The sequence below is a fragment of the Ranitomeya variabilis genome, chromosome 5 (genome assembly GCF_051348905.1).
Source record: "Ranitomeya variabilis isolate aRanVar5 chromosome 5, aRanVar5.hap1, whole genome shotgun sequence".
NCBI classification, from domain to species: Eukaryota; Metazoa; Chordata; class Amphibia; order Anura; family Dendrobatidae; genus Ranitomeya; species Ranitomeya variabilis.
Window position 1 is genome coordinate 175,380,405 of NC_135236.1, and position 17,004 is coordinate 175,397,408.

A 17,004-nucleotide genomic window follows, 5' to 3' on the forward strand; every position below is an offset into this window, starting at 1 on the left:
CTCCTGCACCTCACGCTCTTCCTTTATACACAGCATTTTTCTGCAGCACAGCTTTTCTCCTTTATAGTCGCCTCCTCCGGCAGCACCTCACACTCCTTTTCTTCTGCAGCGCCACACTTTTCTCCTTTAGACCTCGTTCACACATTATTTTGACAGTATTTTTACCTCAGTATTTGTAAGCTAAAATTTGGAGGAAAAGTTTATTAGAAACACGTCACCACTTCTGTATTTTTCTCCCACTTGTCGTTTTGACATATACTGAGCTAAAATACTGACCAAATACTGAACTTGTGAATGTGGCCTTATGCACAACCTCCACCTACAGCGCCTCACTCTTCCCTATACAGAGCCTTATACTGCAGCAGCAGCTCACGTCTCTCATTTTCCCCCTCACATCTCTATCCATGAGGCTTCTCCCTTTCCCTTGACATCATACTTCACAGGAGCAACTCCATTCTAGACACGACGGAGCTAGATGTGGCCTGTGCCTGCTATGTGGAAGGAAAAAGTGGTAGAAAAAAGTGCACAAGCAACCAGGATAACGGCAGCCTTGAAAGGATTAAGAAAAGGCCATTCAAAAATTTGGGGGAGATTCACAAGGAGTGAACTGCTGCTGGAGTCATTGCTTCAAGAGCCACCACACACAGACATATCCAGGACATGGACTACAAGTGTCGCATTCCTTGTGTCAAGCCACTCATGACCAATAGACAACGCCAGAAACGTCTTACCTGGGCCAAGGAGAAAAAGAACTGGACTGTTACTCAGTGGTCCAAGGTGTTGTTTTCAGATAAAATTACATTTTGTATTTAATTTGGAAATCAAGGTCCCAGAGTCTGGAGGAAGAGTGGAGAGAGAGGCCACAATCCAAGCTGCTGGAGGTCTAGTGTGAAGTTTCCACAATCAGTGATGGGTTTGGGGAGCCATGTCATCTGCTGGTGTAGGTCCACTGTGTTTTATCAAGACCAAAGTCAGCGCAACCATCTACCAGGAAATTTTAGAACACTTCATGCTTCCCTCTGCCGACAAGCTTTCTTTAGATGGAAATTTCATTCTCCAGCAGGACTTGGCACCGGTCCACACTGCCAAAAGTACCAATACCGGGTGTAAAAACAACAGTAACACTGTGCTTGATTGGCCATCAAACTCTCCTGACCTTAACCTATGGGGTATTGTCAAGAGGAAGGTGAGAGACACCAGACCCAACAATTTTGATAGAGGAAAGATATATATCTCGGTACCGTGTTAGCCAGTAGATAGAAAAATATTTAGAATTGAGAGTCCTCAGTGGTTGATACCTTTTAATGGCTAACTGAAAAGATGGTAACAAATTGCAAGCTTTCGAGACTACACAGGTCTCTTCATCAGGCAAAGACTAAAAGAAATTCTGAAGAATCACATATTCAACCACTAAGGACTCTCAAAACCCAAAACTGTAACAATAGAAAGAAAACAATACAATTGTCTAACATGGTGTCAGGACTCTGAACATTTTTTTATTACCTTTTGAGCATTACTGCCCTTTTCCAAGATGGCGTCTTTGGTCTCATGTGCACTGTGTCTTCCTGCTATAAAACTCCACCCCAGCCTTCAGTCTGTGCTAGAGTATTCTGCCTTGCATCCAGCTCCTGACCTCTGGTTACTCCCTGGCTATATACCTGCTCCTGTGAACCTGTGGGGTTATCCTGCAACTCTGCTCTGAGTTCCTGCTGCATACACCAGTTCCAGTAATCCTCCTTCATCTGCTGCTCGTGTTTACTTCCATCTGCATTTGCTGGACATGTAAGCTGTTGCTGCTCTGCAAGAACCTGAGACTATTACCCAGGCCTCCCTGGTTGAGCTAAGATATTATTTGAACTGCCTTATAAGCATATCTATCTGTGTTTTGGACTAAGCAAGGACTTATTCGTGTCAAGTATCCTCAAGAATTGCGCTTCATAGACTTTCTGCGTGATTGCATTTTCCTCTGAAGTTTCCTATAGACTGCTGAGCTGCATTTGATATTTGCACCAAGTGTTGTGGACTTGAGTTTCTCTCTGCACCGGTTTGAATCACCGTGTGATAATATAGACTTTACCACTTATAAAACTGTGTCCTGTAGTTGTCTTGTTCCACGCAAAGAGTCTCCTGAGTTATCCCCTATAATTATTACACATGGGTGGGTGCGGTGTCCCCCATTGAAGGCTCCAAGAAACAGATCTTATGGTGAGTAACCCAAAAAGTCCTGTTTTCTCTATCACTTCATTGGGGGGGACACAGTAAACCTTGTGACATCCCAAACCAGTCCATGGAGAGGGAAAACAGTACAAACTTCATTCAGATCGGAGAATTCACCACTGATGCTTGCAAGATTGTCCTACCTAAGCTGGTATCTGCCAAGGTGAGGGTAGAAACTCTGTAGAACTTGGCAAATGTGTGAATAGAAGACTATGTCGCCGTCTTGGAATGCTCTAAGGTGGATGCCCAATGGCGAACAGCCCAGGAGGCATCTACCACTCGGGTAGAGTGGACCTTACTCCCAGGGGGAGGCGCGTTCTATTCTTAACCTGGTATGCCTCCAAGATAGCCACCCAGAACCAGCAAGCAATCGTGACCTTTGATCCCGGAAGGCCTCTGTTACTGAAGGTTCTCAAAAAGATAATCTGTTTTCCAGAAAGGAGTGGTTCTGGAAAGGTGAGGGCGAATCATCCTGACCAGGCAAGTCAATAGTCCAGGCTGCGAGACCAGAGACCTGAAAACCTACTAGTACCTGTCCACATACGAGACGCCTCTTCTGATTAGTAGGCCTGGCTTCACTGTTGTAGTGCAATGCAAATATGACAAGGCCATAGTTCTTTTTTAAATAGATAATTCACAATTTTTTTTTTTAAAAAGTAACAAAATAACGAATGTGATTATTTGATCAGAAATAGATTTATTGATTTAACATCATAACACAAATGACAAAAATCGAAGGCACATCCTAGTTCTGCTTGAATGAAAAGAATGGAATATAAATAAGCTGTGAATGGAAACATGAAGAAAGAAAACATGGAACAAGTCAAATGTGAACAATTGCGGACAACACAAGGAATGTATAGAGGCCAGACAGTGGAATAGTAAGTGCAGTACGTACATTTCATGTTTTAAAGCAAAAGGAGTCATTTTATAAAATGCAAGGTGTATGAGGTCCTGCAGCAGCCAATAAGTGCACGTGGCTCTCAGCATTACACAAAGACAGCCCCTCGAAATGTGTCACGCACTAGATGCATTTATTCTTGGTACACCCTAAAGCAATGCCGTTCCTGTATAATTATTCGAGAGTGCAGCGAGTTATCTGCATACGAACTGTCTGAACTTGACATATGGGAAAGGCACAATACTGAAAGTTAATTTATTTACACCAATTTTCATTTCCCAAAAAGATGTAATCAACCTGACAATACATCATGTGTGTAAATAGTAAATTCTTATGATCACTCTAGTAATTATCATAATGATTGGGATAAAATAGTTAAGGGTGAACCTTGATTAACAAGTATTTGTAGGAAAAAAAAAAAAAAACTCTTCACATTGCTTCTCTTCCACAACCAAAGCATTTAGTGCATTAAAAAAATGGGACGACCATAAAAATAGACAAGTAAAAAAATAAAATGTGATCCTGGCATTATGTATTACACTAGAGATAAGCAAAAAAGAGTCTCGCTGAGCTGCTGCAGAAGCCACTTTTGTCCCCCTTGGCAGTCAGTCCAGGGCAATGTGACGTCCTCAACGGCCACTCATATGCTAGCATCCTGGGTATCTCTTGTAACCACCAGATCCCAGTGACATACATTATGACTATGCGGGGGTCCTAGTAACCACAAGACCAGGATAGTGTCAATCTTTTTCCTTATCTCTATATTCACCACTATCTATGCTCTCTCCTGTTGCTGGTTATATTGGATAGGTGCCAATCTATTCATCTTATACAGGTGCATGCCCACCCATAGGGATACGTGTTCTCACTGGTGACAGGGAAATTAATCAAACACCAAGGGTGGCAGCTAGTCTCCCAGAAGAAAATGATTGGGCATGTTGAAATCCAATCGCCCAATCGTTCTGGCAAGTCTTGTCAGCTGAAGAGCCTCATACACATTATTATTGGTCTCACAAAATTCGGTGGGTTTGGTTACCATTAATCCATTGTATATGGCTAGCTTACACTATAGCCTGGAGGGACACCAGGTGGAGGTTTGAAAGGCCTGTGCAAACCTCTTGCAAGGGCATCTTTTATGCAATTTTGCTGAATATATATTGATATTGTAATTAGCTTGTCAGCCAGTAGAGCAAGCACTATTCAAACTGCGTGACTTGGAAGGTTATTTGGAAAGGAAAAAGCTTGGAAGAAGGGCTTGACTGCGCCCACCCCTTAGATTCAACAGAATGTATGTCGTATATTTTCATTACGCTGGCGCATGCCATCTGAAGGATGCACAAAGCTTATTAAGAGATGCACGTCTCTTGATGAAAAGTTTGATGGAGTAAGATGTGCCAAATTTATTTAGATTAGCGAACAAAACAGCCATCTTGGATGAAATCCATAGTCCTTTGTACTAAGGCAGCCTATGGTTTAGGTGGCATGAACCTGCTGACAGTTCCCTTTATTTATCTCTTCTCTATTCTGCAGTTATTACCTTGGAGCTGTACAGCGTTTAGCCAGTTTGGACTCTTTCCTGCAAAAATAAAACCACTTAAAAAAAAAAAAAAACATCTAAAAGTTATTTCCATTCCTGACTCATAACAGGGCCGATTATTGCTGACATTTTAATGAATAACCCAGACGGTACAGCAGCAAGAACTGCCCTAATGTGCTCAAAATTGCTGCAATTACATTAGCAGAAGGTACAATTTAGAAGAAAGAATTCAGAATTTAAAAAGTGCTATTTCTTGGGGGGGAAAAAGCCTTTTGTAAGGTAACAAAACTCTGTATATTAAGACATATATTTGTAAACCATGGGTAAATGTTTACCTCCGTGACCGCAACAAAACCACTCCGCCTTCAGCTAGGAAATTACTTGGTCACTGATTTTCATTTTACTGCACAGATTGGATTAAGTCAGAATGACCGAAGTACGTAAAAGGGTTTTTATTCATGTAGAGTTGAATAATGAAACCATTTCCAACTTTACATTGCACTGTGGGTTTCAATCCCTTGATGTTTGAGATCACGGCTTGCTGTCAGTGAATAGCAAAATGTAAAAAATCTCTGCATAGAATGATAGAGTAAACCAAGAGCAAGTCTTGAAGACTTAGTCCTTACTAGTCAGGTTGGGCTTAATAAGTCCATACTCAACCGCTTTGTTTAAAGACTCTTGTGCAGCTCGAGCCACAGGCCGCTTCTTTTCGTCTTCTTCGTTTTTTGCAAGAACAGTAAGAATTTCAAACATTTCGCTCTCCATCAACTTCTCTGCCAACTCCTTGTCTGCAGTCATCATGTTTAAGACAGTGACAGTTCCACGATGCTGAAGCTCTGTATTCTCACTTAGAAGCAGGGTCTGAAGAATCTCTAACCAGTGGTCAGTCTGCAATGAGAAAGTTCACCAGTGATCGCAACATAAATAGAGAGCAAAATTTGTGGGGGTAGTCATCTACACTAGAGTTCTACAGTCAAAAAGTCACTAAACCAGTTTGCCCCTTTAGTGCCAGCCCCTAGAAAAATGTGTGGCTTGGCAAATAAAGCCGGGTCAACTAACTCATGTCCAATTTAGTATAAGCTATGCCAGAAAACCGAACAGTGTAGAGAAAAGCTCTACCAGCTTACTGCTAGCAAAGAGTTCACATTCTGGTGGATGGACAGTCCCAAAAATGCATCACAATCATTAAATAGGTTGTCCACTACTTTCCTTTGGAAATGTGCAGGCGCCCAACAAAGTGCAGGCGCCCGATGCACCATGGTGGGGCAATTCGTTTAACTACACCTTTTCACCTAATTGTTTTCCAGCTATTGCTGGCTCTAGAAAGCTCTGTCAATAAAAGAATGGGAAGGTGGGTGAAAATAGAGGAAAAATAAGTACGTGGGAAGGTGCAGTTAATTGTTTCTCCACACAAGGGTGCACCGAGCATCTATACTTGCTTGGAATAGTAACTGCACTAATACATTTGGTGCACCCTATTCCAAACTGCCATGTTGAACACCAATCCTGGGAAATACATCTGTGCACCTTGTCTACAGATGTGACATAAATATGTGCACATGTTCAGTATTTGCAGCAGAACCTTCTGCACCAAATGAGATTTCTAAAATCTCAGGCACAAGCTGCTTTATTTTTCCTTGCAGATTCTGCAGCATGGCACTTCGTTCAGCGTTTTTGCAATGTTTTTCAATCATTCAAATGAACGGAGAAAAAAAGCACAACAACCAAAAAGATTTTATGCAGCATTTTTCCTGACAAAAGATGCATTTTTAGTGCAGTCATTTCTACTGCAAATATTTAACTTGTGCAAATACCAACTAAGGCTACTTTCACACTAGCGTTAACTGCATTACGTCGCAAATCCGTTTTTTTGCCGAAAAAACGGATGCGTCAAAAAAGTGAAAAACGTATGCAACGCATACAGCATTTCGACGGATCCGTCGCAAATCCGTTAAACGTTTCCGTCGAAAATACTGGATGCGTTGCATACGTTGCATCCGTTTTTACCATCCGTTGCATCCGTTTTTACGACTGATCCGTTTTTAAAATGGGAGGCTCCCAAATTTGATTGGCTACTGGAAAATATGGAAAACTATATAGTTACTGTTTTTACAGCTCATCTTTGAGGGTTTTAGTTTTGTGGCAGCGATGGAAGGTGTTCTTGTGAGCATTGCTAGTTTGGTTACCGACATTATCTTTGAGACGAATCGCCTGGATATCATAGTGCGGGAGGAGGCGGCAGCGGAAAAACGGAGGATGCTTCTGCAGCAACGGAGACGGAGGCGACTCTGGATACATCCGATTAATGAACTACGGATGATGATAAAGGGATCCAAACCCTAACCCTACCCCTAACCTCACCCCTAACCGTTTAATGAACATTTTCTGACAGTCATAGTGCCACGTATTTCAGTGCCACGTATTTCAGTGCCACGTATTTCAGTGCCACGTATTTCAGTGCCACGTATTTCAGTGCCACGTATTTCAGTGCCACGTATATAAGTGCCACGTATATAAGTGCCACGTATTTGTGCCACGTATTTCAGTGCCACGTATTTCAGTGCCACGTATTTCAGTGCCACGTATTTAAGTGCCACGTATTTAAGTGCCACGTATTTAAGTGCCACGTATTTAAGTGCCACGTATTTAAGTGCCACGTATTTAAGTGCCACGTATTTCAGTGCCACGTATTTCAGTGCCACGTATTTCAGTGCCACGTATTTCAGTGCCACGTATATAAGTGCCACGTATATAAGTGCCACGTATATAAGTGCCACGTATATAAGTGCCACGTATATAAGTGCCACGTATAACCACGTAGTTATAGTATTTATAGTACGTGGCACTTAAATACGTGGCACTTATATACGTGGCACTTATATACGTGGCACTTATATACGTGGCACTTATATACGTGGCACTTATATACGTGGCACTTATATACGTGGCACTTATATACGTGGCACTTATATACGTGGCACTTAAATACGTGGCTGGCTGGGGTCTTGTGGCTGGCAGTCTTCTCTCTGGGTCTTGCTGGCATATGTGGGGTTGAAGGCCCAGGCCAGGTTTATATAGATTTGGGGGTGTCTGGCCAATTGGCAACAAAATCCAGCTTCTGAGCATGCTCAGTGTAAAAAAACGTATTGCAGCGCTGCATTGCGTCGTACGACGTGTCCCGACGCATCCGTCGCTCATAGGCTTCCATTGTAGCCAACGACGTATGCCGCAGGATGCGTCGCGACACGTTTTTTAGGCGGAGACAAAAAACGTTACAAGCAACGTTTTTTGCCGACGACGTGTGGCCAAATTTCGACGCATCCGTCGTAAAACGGACACGACGTATGCCAATCCGTCGCAATACGTCGCCAATACAAGTCTATGGGGAAAAAACGCATCCAGCAAAAACTTTTGCTGGATGCGTTTTTTCTGAAAAAAGACGTTTTGAGACGTAATGCAGTTAACGCTAGTGTGAAAGTAGCCTAACATGCTGAAAGGCAGGAGGAATACATCCAATAAAGATGTGTTACAAAGAATCAATTTTACATTTGCCAACTATAGGGCCGAGATTTAATTTTAGCCTAAATCTTCAGCTTAATCTACTGTAGAATCAGCATTAAAAGCTTTAGCTAATCCTTCAAGGTAATTATGGTTTTGTATTCTTTACAGCTACTACACACTGGTCTAAGAACAGATCGCTCACATGTAAAGTTCACCATCTGCTTTGCTCCTCCAAGTGCAGCAGATAATACTCTACATATTAATCTGTGAAAGGTAAAGAAGCCAGGGGTTACACAGCTAGCATCCCGAAAACAACTCTCTGTGCTGGTTGTCATCATGTCTAGAGTGAGACAAGACCAATATTTGTGCAGCACTGAAGCATCTAAATTCCTATTTTGCATCTGTGTTCTCTGAGAAAGCAATTGTAACATCAACTGAGCATCATGGTGCCATCAAAGGAATAAAAGAATCCACACTATCCATAAAAAGAGAGATGGTCAGGGAACTGAAAAGAGTTAGTGGAAATTGCAGAACCACTAGCCAAAATCTTTGAAAAAATCCTGGAGAACAAGATAAGTCCCAGAAGATGAGAGAAGGGCAAATGTTGTCCCTATCTTCAAAGAAAGGAAAGAAGAGGAAGCCAGAACTCAACAGGCCAGTGAGCCTTACTTCTATACCAGGAAAGATCTTTGAACAAATTATTAAACAGTACTTATCCAAGTAAGTACATGGATAAGAATAAAAGTAACCGGATTGAAAGTGTTTCTGCGCTCTCTGGAATTACCGTATATACTCGTGTATAAGCTGAGATTTTTAGCACTTTTTTTGTGCTGAAAATGCCCCCCTCGGCTTATACACGAGTCACTGTCCAGAAAGCTAGCGGGGGAGGGGGAGCCGAGCGGTGGAGCAGCGGGTGGAGCCGGCAGCTGTGACATCATACGCACCCTCCTCGTGCCGTCGCTGAACGTCCCTGCATCTCCGTTGTCCCGGTGCTGCAGCACTTCTTGTGCTGAGCAATCACGTGGTACCGCTCATTAAGGTAATGAATATGCCTGCGTCTTCACTCCCATGGGCGTGGAGTGCATATTCATTACCTTAATGAGCGGTACCAAGGGAGATGCAGGGACGTGCAGCGACCATGCGAGGAGGGCGAGTATGACAGGGGAGGATGGGGGGGGGGCCAAGCCAAGCCATGCATACAAGGAGGGGACAAGGGAATGGGGGGGGGGGGGGGTCCAGCCATGCATACAAGATGGGAAGGGGGGAGCCATGCATACAACAGGGGGAGCCACACAGAGCAGGACGGGACGGGGGGGGGAGCCACACATAGCAGGACGGGGATGAGGGGACAATACATGCCCGGCTTATACTCGAGTCAATAAGCTTACCCAGTTTTCCGTGGCAAAATTAGGAGCCTCGGCTTATACTCGAGTATATACGGTATGACACAAGTTATAGCAGATAAAATTGCAGGTTTATTGTTGACGTGTTTCAGAATCCACTGACTCCTTCCTCAGGATAACCATACAAAAATATTGACTTTTTTTTTTTATGGTTGTCCTGAGGAAGCAGTCAGTGGACTCGTTAACAATAAACTGGCAATTTTATCTACTATAACTTGTCATAATTCCAGAGAGTGCAAAAACACTTACAATCCACTTACTTTTACTGACATTCTATAGAAGCTGCTGCACCTGGTCTCACACAACCTTACAAGGTGAGCGGTTTTACCTTTCATTAATGTAAATTCTAACCTGGATAAGACCCTATTGCGCTCTTGCATTTCTTTACAGTACCTGGATAAGAATACAGTAATTAACAAAAACCAGCATCGGTTTGCAGCAAACAAATCATGCCAGACCAACCCAATTTCCTTCTATGATGGAATCAGTGACTGGGTGGATCAGGGAAATGCAGTAGATATAGTATATATCGATGTCAGCAAAGCATTTGATAAAGTATCTCATACTATTCTTTTGAAAAAATTACCAAGTATTGGATTGACAAGGCTATGGTTAGGTGGATTCATAACTGGCTTAGTGATAGTACTCAAAGAGTGCTAATAAATGGTTGCGCATCTAATTGGAAGAGTGTTTCAAGTGGGGTACTACAGAGCTTTGTCCTGGCCCCAGAGGTGTTCAACATTTTATAAATGATCTAGATAAGGGAACTGAAGTTAAACTAAGGGTATGTGCACACGTCAGGATTTTGTCAGGATTTTGTCAGGATTTTGTCAGGCTTTTTCATCAGGTTTTGTAGCCAAAACCAGGAGTGGGTGATAAATGCAGAATTGGAGCATATGTTTCTATTATACTTTTCCTCTAATTGTTCCACTCCTGGTTTTGGCTACAAATCCTGATGAAAAATCCTGACAAAATCCTGACAAAATCCTGACGTGTGCACATAGCCTCAATAAATTTGCAGACGATGCAAAGCTAGGAGTGATAGCGGACACTAGAGAAGACAGATAAAGGATTCAGAAGGATCTAGATAAGCTTGAACAATGTGCAGTAACTAATAGAATGGTATTTAACAGGGAACAATGCAAGATTCTACATCTGGACAAGAAAAAGTAAATTACATTAAAGAATGGGAGGAATAGAACTAAGCAACAGCACGTGTGAAAAAGACTTGGGTATACTAATAGATCACAGACTGCACATGAGTCAACAGTGTGATGCAGCAGCAAAAAAGGCAAACAGTTCTAGGATGTATTAAGAGAAGCTTAGAGTCTAGATCACATGAAGTAATTATCGCCCTCTACTCCTTGGTCAGGCCTCATCTGGAATACTGTGTCCAGTTCTGGGCACCACATTTTGAAAAAAGATACTGAAAAACAGGAGCAAGTTCAGTGAAGAGCTACCAGGATGGTTAGTGGACTGCAAAGTATGTCCTACAGGCAATGGTTAAAGGATCCGGGAATGTTTAGCTTGCAAAAAAGACTAAAGGTACCTTCACACTAAGCGACGCTGCAGCGATATCGACAACGATGCCGATCGCTGCAGCGTCGCTGTGTGGTCGCTGGAGAGCTGTCACACAGACAGCTCTCCAGCGACCAACGATGCCGAAGTCCCCGGGTAACCAGGGTAAACATCGGGTTGCTAAGCGCAGGGCCGCGCTTAGTAACCCGATGTTTACCCTGGTTACCAGTGTAAATGTAAAAAAACAAACACTACATACTTACATTCGCGTCCCCCGGCGTCCGCTTCCCTGCACTGTGTAAGCGCCGGCCCTAACAGCAGAGCGGTGACGTCACCGCTGTGCTCTGCTTTACGGCCGGCACTGACACACTCAGTGCAGGAAGCTCTGAGCAGCAGCGCGGACGCCGGGGGACGTGATAGACATCAGAGGGTGAGTATGTAGTGTTTTTTTTTTTACTTTTACAATGGTAACCAGGGTAAATATCGGGTTACTAAGCGCGGCCCTGCGCTTAGTAACCCGATATTTACCCTGGTTACCATTGTAAAACATCGCTGGCATCGGTGCTTTTGCTGTCAAACACGACAATACACGCCGATCTGACGACCAAATAAAGTTCTGAAATTTCAGCAACGACCAGCGATATCACAGCAGGATCCAGATCACTGCTGCGTGTCAAACACAACGATATCGCTAGCCAGGACGCTGCAACGTCACGGATCGCTAGCGATATCGTTTAGTGTGAAGGTACCTTAAGAGGATCATCCTTATTCTCATTTGCACATGGAAACACGAGAAGCAATAGAATGAAACTGAAAGTGAGAAAACACAGATAAGATAATCAATGGCCCCGTCAGCGCATAAGTCCAAATCCCGTTTGCTACTGAACGGGTGCCTAAACGCAATGTGAAAACACCATAAGAAGCAAACGAAACACATCTGGTCACTGGTTATCAAACAGTGTAACTAAATGTCTGTGTCAACAAAAAGGTCAACCTCAATCTAGTGGCTAAAGGATGAAGAGTGTTCGTTGGGTTAAAGGGTGTAAATATGAAATTGGTCATTAATGATAAATACCATGAGTCCCATTGTGAATACAATTTTTCCAGTCCCTTACCACTTGTGTGACCCTCTGGCAAATCTTTGGTTCCAAAGAAGTCAGCATTGCAAGAGTTCCAGCAGCGGCACGGCGTAGACGCTCATCATCTTCACCACTGTACAAAACTATTAATTTCAGTCGATCGGATCCCTCTACCATGAACAGTTCTTGCACCTAGAGAAAGGCCAGCTGCTTGTATTTAACACAGATCTGGGTACTTAATTCCAAAAAGCCTCAAATAATACAAGATGTTCAGGAAAAAAAAACACCACTTTTCTTGAACTGATTTTGGAGCAACATGATTGCTTCATCTTTCTTGTCTAAATCTAAATGCTGCTGCTTGCAGAGCTACTGAAAAGCTGCTCATACAGGGAGGTCAGATGAAAGTCACACAGTAAAAGGCATAATTTTTCTCATATGTGACCACATAAACAGTAAGACACAACATGAAGAGCAGACTCACCACAACCTTGTCAAATGACAAATGCACTCGCAGGGTGCAGCAGGCCCTCGATAATAAATGCTAAAGCAGCACAGGTGCAAATGCTGCTGCTTGCAGAACTACTGAAAAACAGGATTTTTGGTTGCTTACCGTAAAATCTGTTTCTCGCAGCCTTCATTGGGGGACACAGGAACCATGGGTGTATGCTGCTGCCACTAGGAGGGGACACTATGCAAATAAAAAAGTTAGCTCCTCCTCTGCAGTGTACACCCCACCGACAGGAAGTAGGATATTCAGTTAGTGAGAAAGCAGTAGGAGAAGCAACGTGTAAACGAGAAAGAATAATAATATTATAATAATAATAATCTTCAATTATACAGCGCCAACAAACTTAAGCAGCGCTTTATAGTCTAACAGTTTCAAACACTCAAAGAGCGTTCAAAGAACACAAACGTTAACAGTATAACACAATAAACAGAGCTGTTCAACTTGGGAGGGTGCTGTGTCCCCCAATGAAGGCTCCGAGAAACAGATTTTACGGTAAGCAACCAAAAATCCTGTTTTCTCTATCGCCTCTCATTGGGGGACACAGGAACCATGGGACGTCCCAAAGCAGTCCCTGGGGTGGGAACAGCAGAAAAAAACTCCATTCAGGCCGGAGGAATCACCACTGCCGCCTGCAAGATCTTTCCGCCCAGGCTGGCAACTGTCGAAGCACAGGTATGGAGTTTATAACCCTTGGGAAAAGAGTGAACGGAACACCAGGTTGCCACCTAGCAAAGTTGTAGGGCGGATGCCCCATGGTGTACCGCCCAGGAGGCGCCCATTGCCCGGGGCAGAGGGAGTCTTAATACCAGGAGGAAACACTCTGTTCTTGACCCGGTGAGCCTCCAGAATGGCAGGTCTGATCCAGAGAACAATCATAACCTAGGAGGCCGGCAGGCCTCTTGGCGTACCGTCTGGAATGACAAAAAGACAGTCCGTCTCCCTAAAGAAGGAGGTCCTAGACAAATAGATCCTCACCGCCATGACCAGGTCTAGCCTGTTCAGCGAACGCCCCAGAGAATCAATCGGAGCAGGACAAAAAGGTGGGAAGGACGATCTTATTCAAGTAAAAGGAGGACACCACCCTGGGAAGAAAAGGCGATGAAGGCCGTAAAACTACCTTATCCTGGTGAAGAACCAAGAAATGGGGCGACAGGAGAGAGCCACCAACTCCGAGGCGCGCCTAATGGAGGTGATGGTCACCAGAAACGCCACCTTGCGGGACAGAACAGACAGTGAGGCCTCATGGGGAAGGTCAAGGGGGGAACCCCACTGAGCCTCCAGAACAAGATTGAGGTCCGGTACGAGTCTGGTACGGGAGAGCCGCATGCGCCACTCCTTGAAGAAAAGTTCTCATCTGAGAACGGGACGTATATAAATCTTTGTACCGTGATAGCCAGTAGCTAAGGACCTCTGAAAGGGACTTCAGAAAAAAAGGCTGGAAAGGGTTGCTATCTGACCCTTTAGAGAACTAAGGGCAAGACCAGCATCCAGTTCTGCCTAGAGAAAACTGCCAAAATGGAAGGTTTCAACAGCAAAGCTGTTAACTTGAGCCAACAAGAACTCCGCGGCAGATGGGTCCCTGGTACAGAAGATCTGACCAGACTGGGAGCCTCCAGTGGGAGTCCGCGAGGAGATGGACGATCTCAGCGAACCAGAACCTTCTGGGCCAATGTGGTGCGGTCAGAATGACCGGCACCCCCTCTGCATTGATCTTCAACAGCCTGGGAAGAAAGGGAAGGGAGGAACAGAAAGGGAAGTACAAATTGCGACCCAGGAATGGACACAGTATCGGAGGATCGCGGACTTGGAAACAAACGGTGGAACCTTCCCAAGCAGTAGGGCCGCCAGGAGATCCATGTCCGGAGTTCCTCATCAAAGGCATATTTGAAGGAAGACCTCCTGAAGCAGGGACCCCTGTCCTGCCGCAAAGGCCGTCGCGGCAGAGAAAACACCGCGGCCTAGTAAAACACGCCGGGGATATGCACTGCAGATAGTGCAGAAACCGTCGCCTCTGCCCAGAGGAGGATATTGGATACCTCCGCCAATGCCAAGAGACTGATTCCCTCCCTGGTGATTGACATAAGCCACAGAAGAGGCATTGGACGTCTGGATTCTGACTGGCATACGTCAGAGAAGCCTTTCCCAGAGACTCAGGGATAGAAGAAAGGCCCCTATCTCAAGGGTATCGATCGGCGGAGAGGACTCTTGCTCCGACCAACGCCCCATTCAATGACGGATGGCGAGAAAAAGCACCCCAGCCGGGAAGGCTGGTGACCGTCGTCATCACCTGCCTTGGGAGGACCGGACCTGGGGAATGAGAAGGGATGACAGCCACCAGTTGAGAGGCTATTAGAATCGGTCGGATTGGAGGAACCAGAGACAGTACAGACGTGTCCCACTGAGGAAGGATTGCAGAGAGCGAACTCCGTATGGAGAATTGCCCGCTCTCGAGAAGAAAAACCCCCGGCGGTGTCGAACAACATGCCTAAGAGGACGAGACGCTGACTCGGAACAAGACAAGACTTTGCTCTGTTGGCCAGCCACCAGAAACGGGACAGGGAGTCGAGGACGATGGTCAGACTCTTCTGGGCCTGAGGCCTGATGAGGAGGACTTCAAGGTATGGAATGAGCACTAGGCCCCTGATCCTCAAGGAAGATCAGGACATGGAGCAAGGTATCCTGGATATCCATGGAACACAGGAATTCCTGTGGATCCATGGAAGCCAGGACTGAACAGAGGAACTTCATCCTGAAATGCCGCAGGCGGAACCTTCTGTTCACTAACTTCAGAGACAGAATGGGTCGAACCACGCCGCTCTTCTTCGGCACTACAAGCAGGTTTGAATAGAAACCTGTGAAGCGTACCTGCAGTGGGACGGAAACAATAACCTCCGATCAAAGAAAGCAGGAAATGGACGCAAAGAAACCTGAGATCAGAGGAGGATTTATAGAGGGCGGGATTCGAAGAGGCAATTCCGGCCGCGAAGCGAACTGTATCTTGTATCCGGAGGATACCACCTCCCTGATCTAAGCGTCCTCCACCGAAGCCAGCCAAACATCCTTGAAAAAGGCAGGAGATGCCCGCCCAAACTGGAAGAAACGCTGGGCCGTTAGCACGAGTTATGCCGAGGAGGATCTGCCAGGTGTAGGCCTGGCGGACCAACCATGGGAGTTGCGGGAACGCCGGGAAGGGATAGGCGTAAAGGAAGCCTTTTCTCTAGTCAGACGAGATCGCAGTCTGTGTTAGCTAGAGGAATCTTCCGACGCCGCAAAACAGCGAAAGGACAAAGGGAACTCGTGCCTCCCATGGCGTCATTGATAATTTGATCCAGCATGTAGCCAAAGAGACAGGCCCCCTGGACGGGGAGGCCGGTAAGCGACTTCTTGAAGACAAGTCCGCCTGCTGCGTCGGATGGCCACCATATTGCTGGATGCGTGAGCTGCACAAGCCGCGCATCTAGGGAAGCAGATACCAAATATTTCCGTGCATAGGAAATTTGGTCCGTCAGGTCAGCTAGCTCCCCCGGAGGAGAACCAGCCGGGGTGCTCTTACAAGGCTGTTTGGTCCATCTATCTATGGTCCCTGAGACCCAGGTAGAGGCAATGGCCGAGGCACAAAGTAGAAGCAGCCGTTTCAAAGGCTGATTTATCCAGCGGATCTATAATTGTATCCTTTGAACCCATGCCAAATTGGTAGACAGTCTGGGAATTGCCGAGGAATCAGTCCAGTTAGCGATGAGCTCAGGAGAGAAGGAATATAGGATGCCGAGACGCTTCCCTGTCTGAAAGCATCTGGTATGGCTTACATTTCCCCTGGTAAGTGCCACTATAAATTCAGTGTGTGGGGCAAAGACCTTGGAAGGTGGTTTGACCGTCTAAACGAAAACTGCCTATTCTGCGGGTTCCATAGAGGTATCCATGATGCTTAGGGTCTGGTTGATCGCATCTGAAACTTCCTCTGCAGACATGACCGAGGAAGCCCGTCTCTCTCTCTCTCGAGAGGAGGATCAGGAAGAGGGATCTCACCGGTCCAGAACAGAGGGCAAGATGGAGCGGGAAAGAAAGGTGTCAGACGTCCATGGGGCTGATGGTGGACGTCCAGGTCTCCTCAAACCGACAGGCTCTGGAGGGCGAGTGGGTGGGGAATGGAGCTGGGACCGAACCTCTAAGCACGCTTGTGTGCTAGGATCATGGTCCTGCTGTCGGATCTATGAGGATACGGGGGGCAGTACACGCCGTACTCATAGTCCATAATGTGGGATTACAGGTGTGACTGTTCACCCTGTATCCCTGCTCTTGTGGCCTGAGTTGTACAAGGCTGGACGGAGAATCCTGTGACC

The 17,004-nt window shown here is 45.4% G+C and overlaps 1 protein-coding gene across 1 annotated transcript in view; it reads right to left on the bottom strand.

Moving 5' to 3' along the window:
• Positions 1 to 2,894: 2,894 nt before the first annotated feature.
• Positions 2,895 to 17,004, bottom strand: part of UNC45A (unc-45 myosin chaperone A) — a 63,431-nt gene continuing 49,321 nt past the window's right edge. Inside the window, exons 19-20 of the mRNA XM_077263557.1 lie at positions 12,193 to 12,348; positions 2,895 to 5,543 (exon numbers count right to left, since the gene is read on the bottom strand). Coding sequence (XP_077119672.1) covers positions 5,271 to 5,543; positions 12,193 to 12,348 — 429 coding nt within the window. The 3' untranslated portion in view covers positions 2,895 to 5,270. The remainder of the gene's footprint in view (positions 5,544 to 12,192; positions 12,349 to 17,004) is intronic.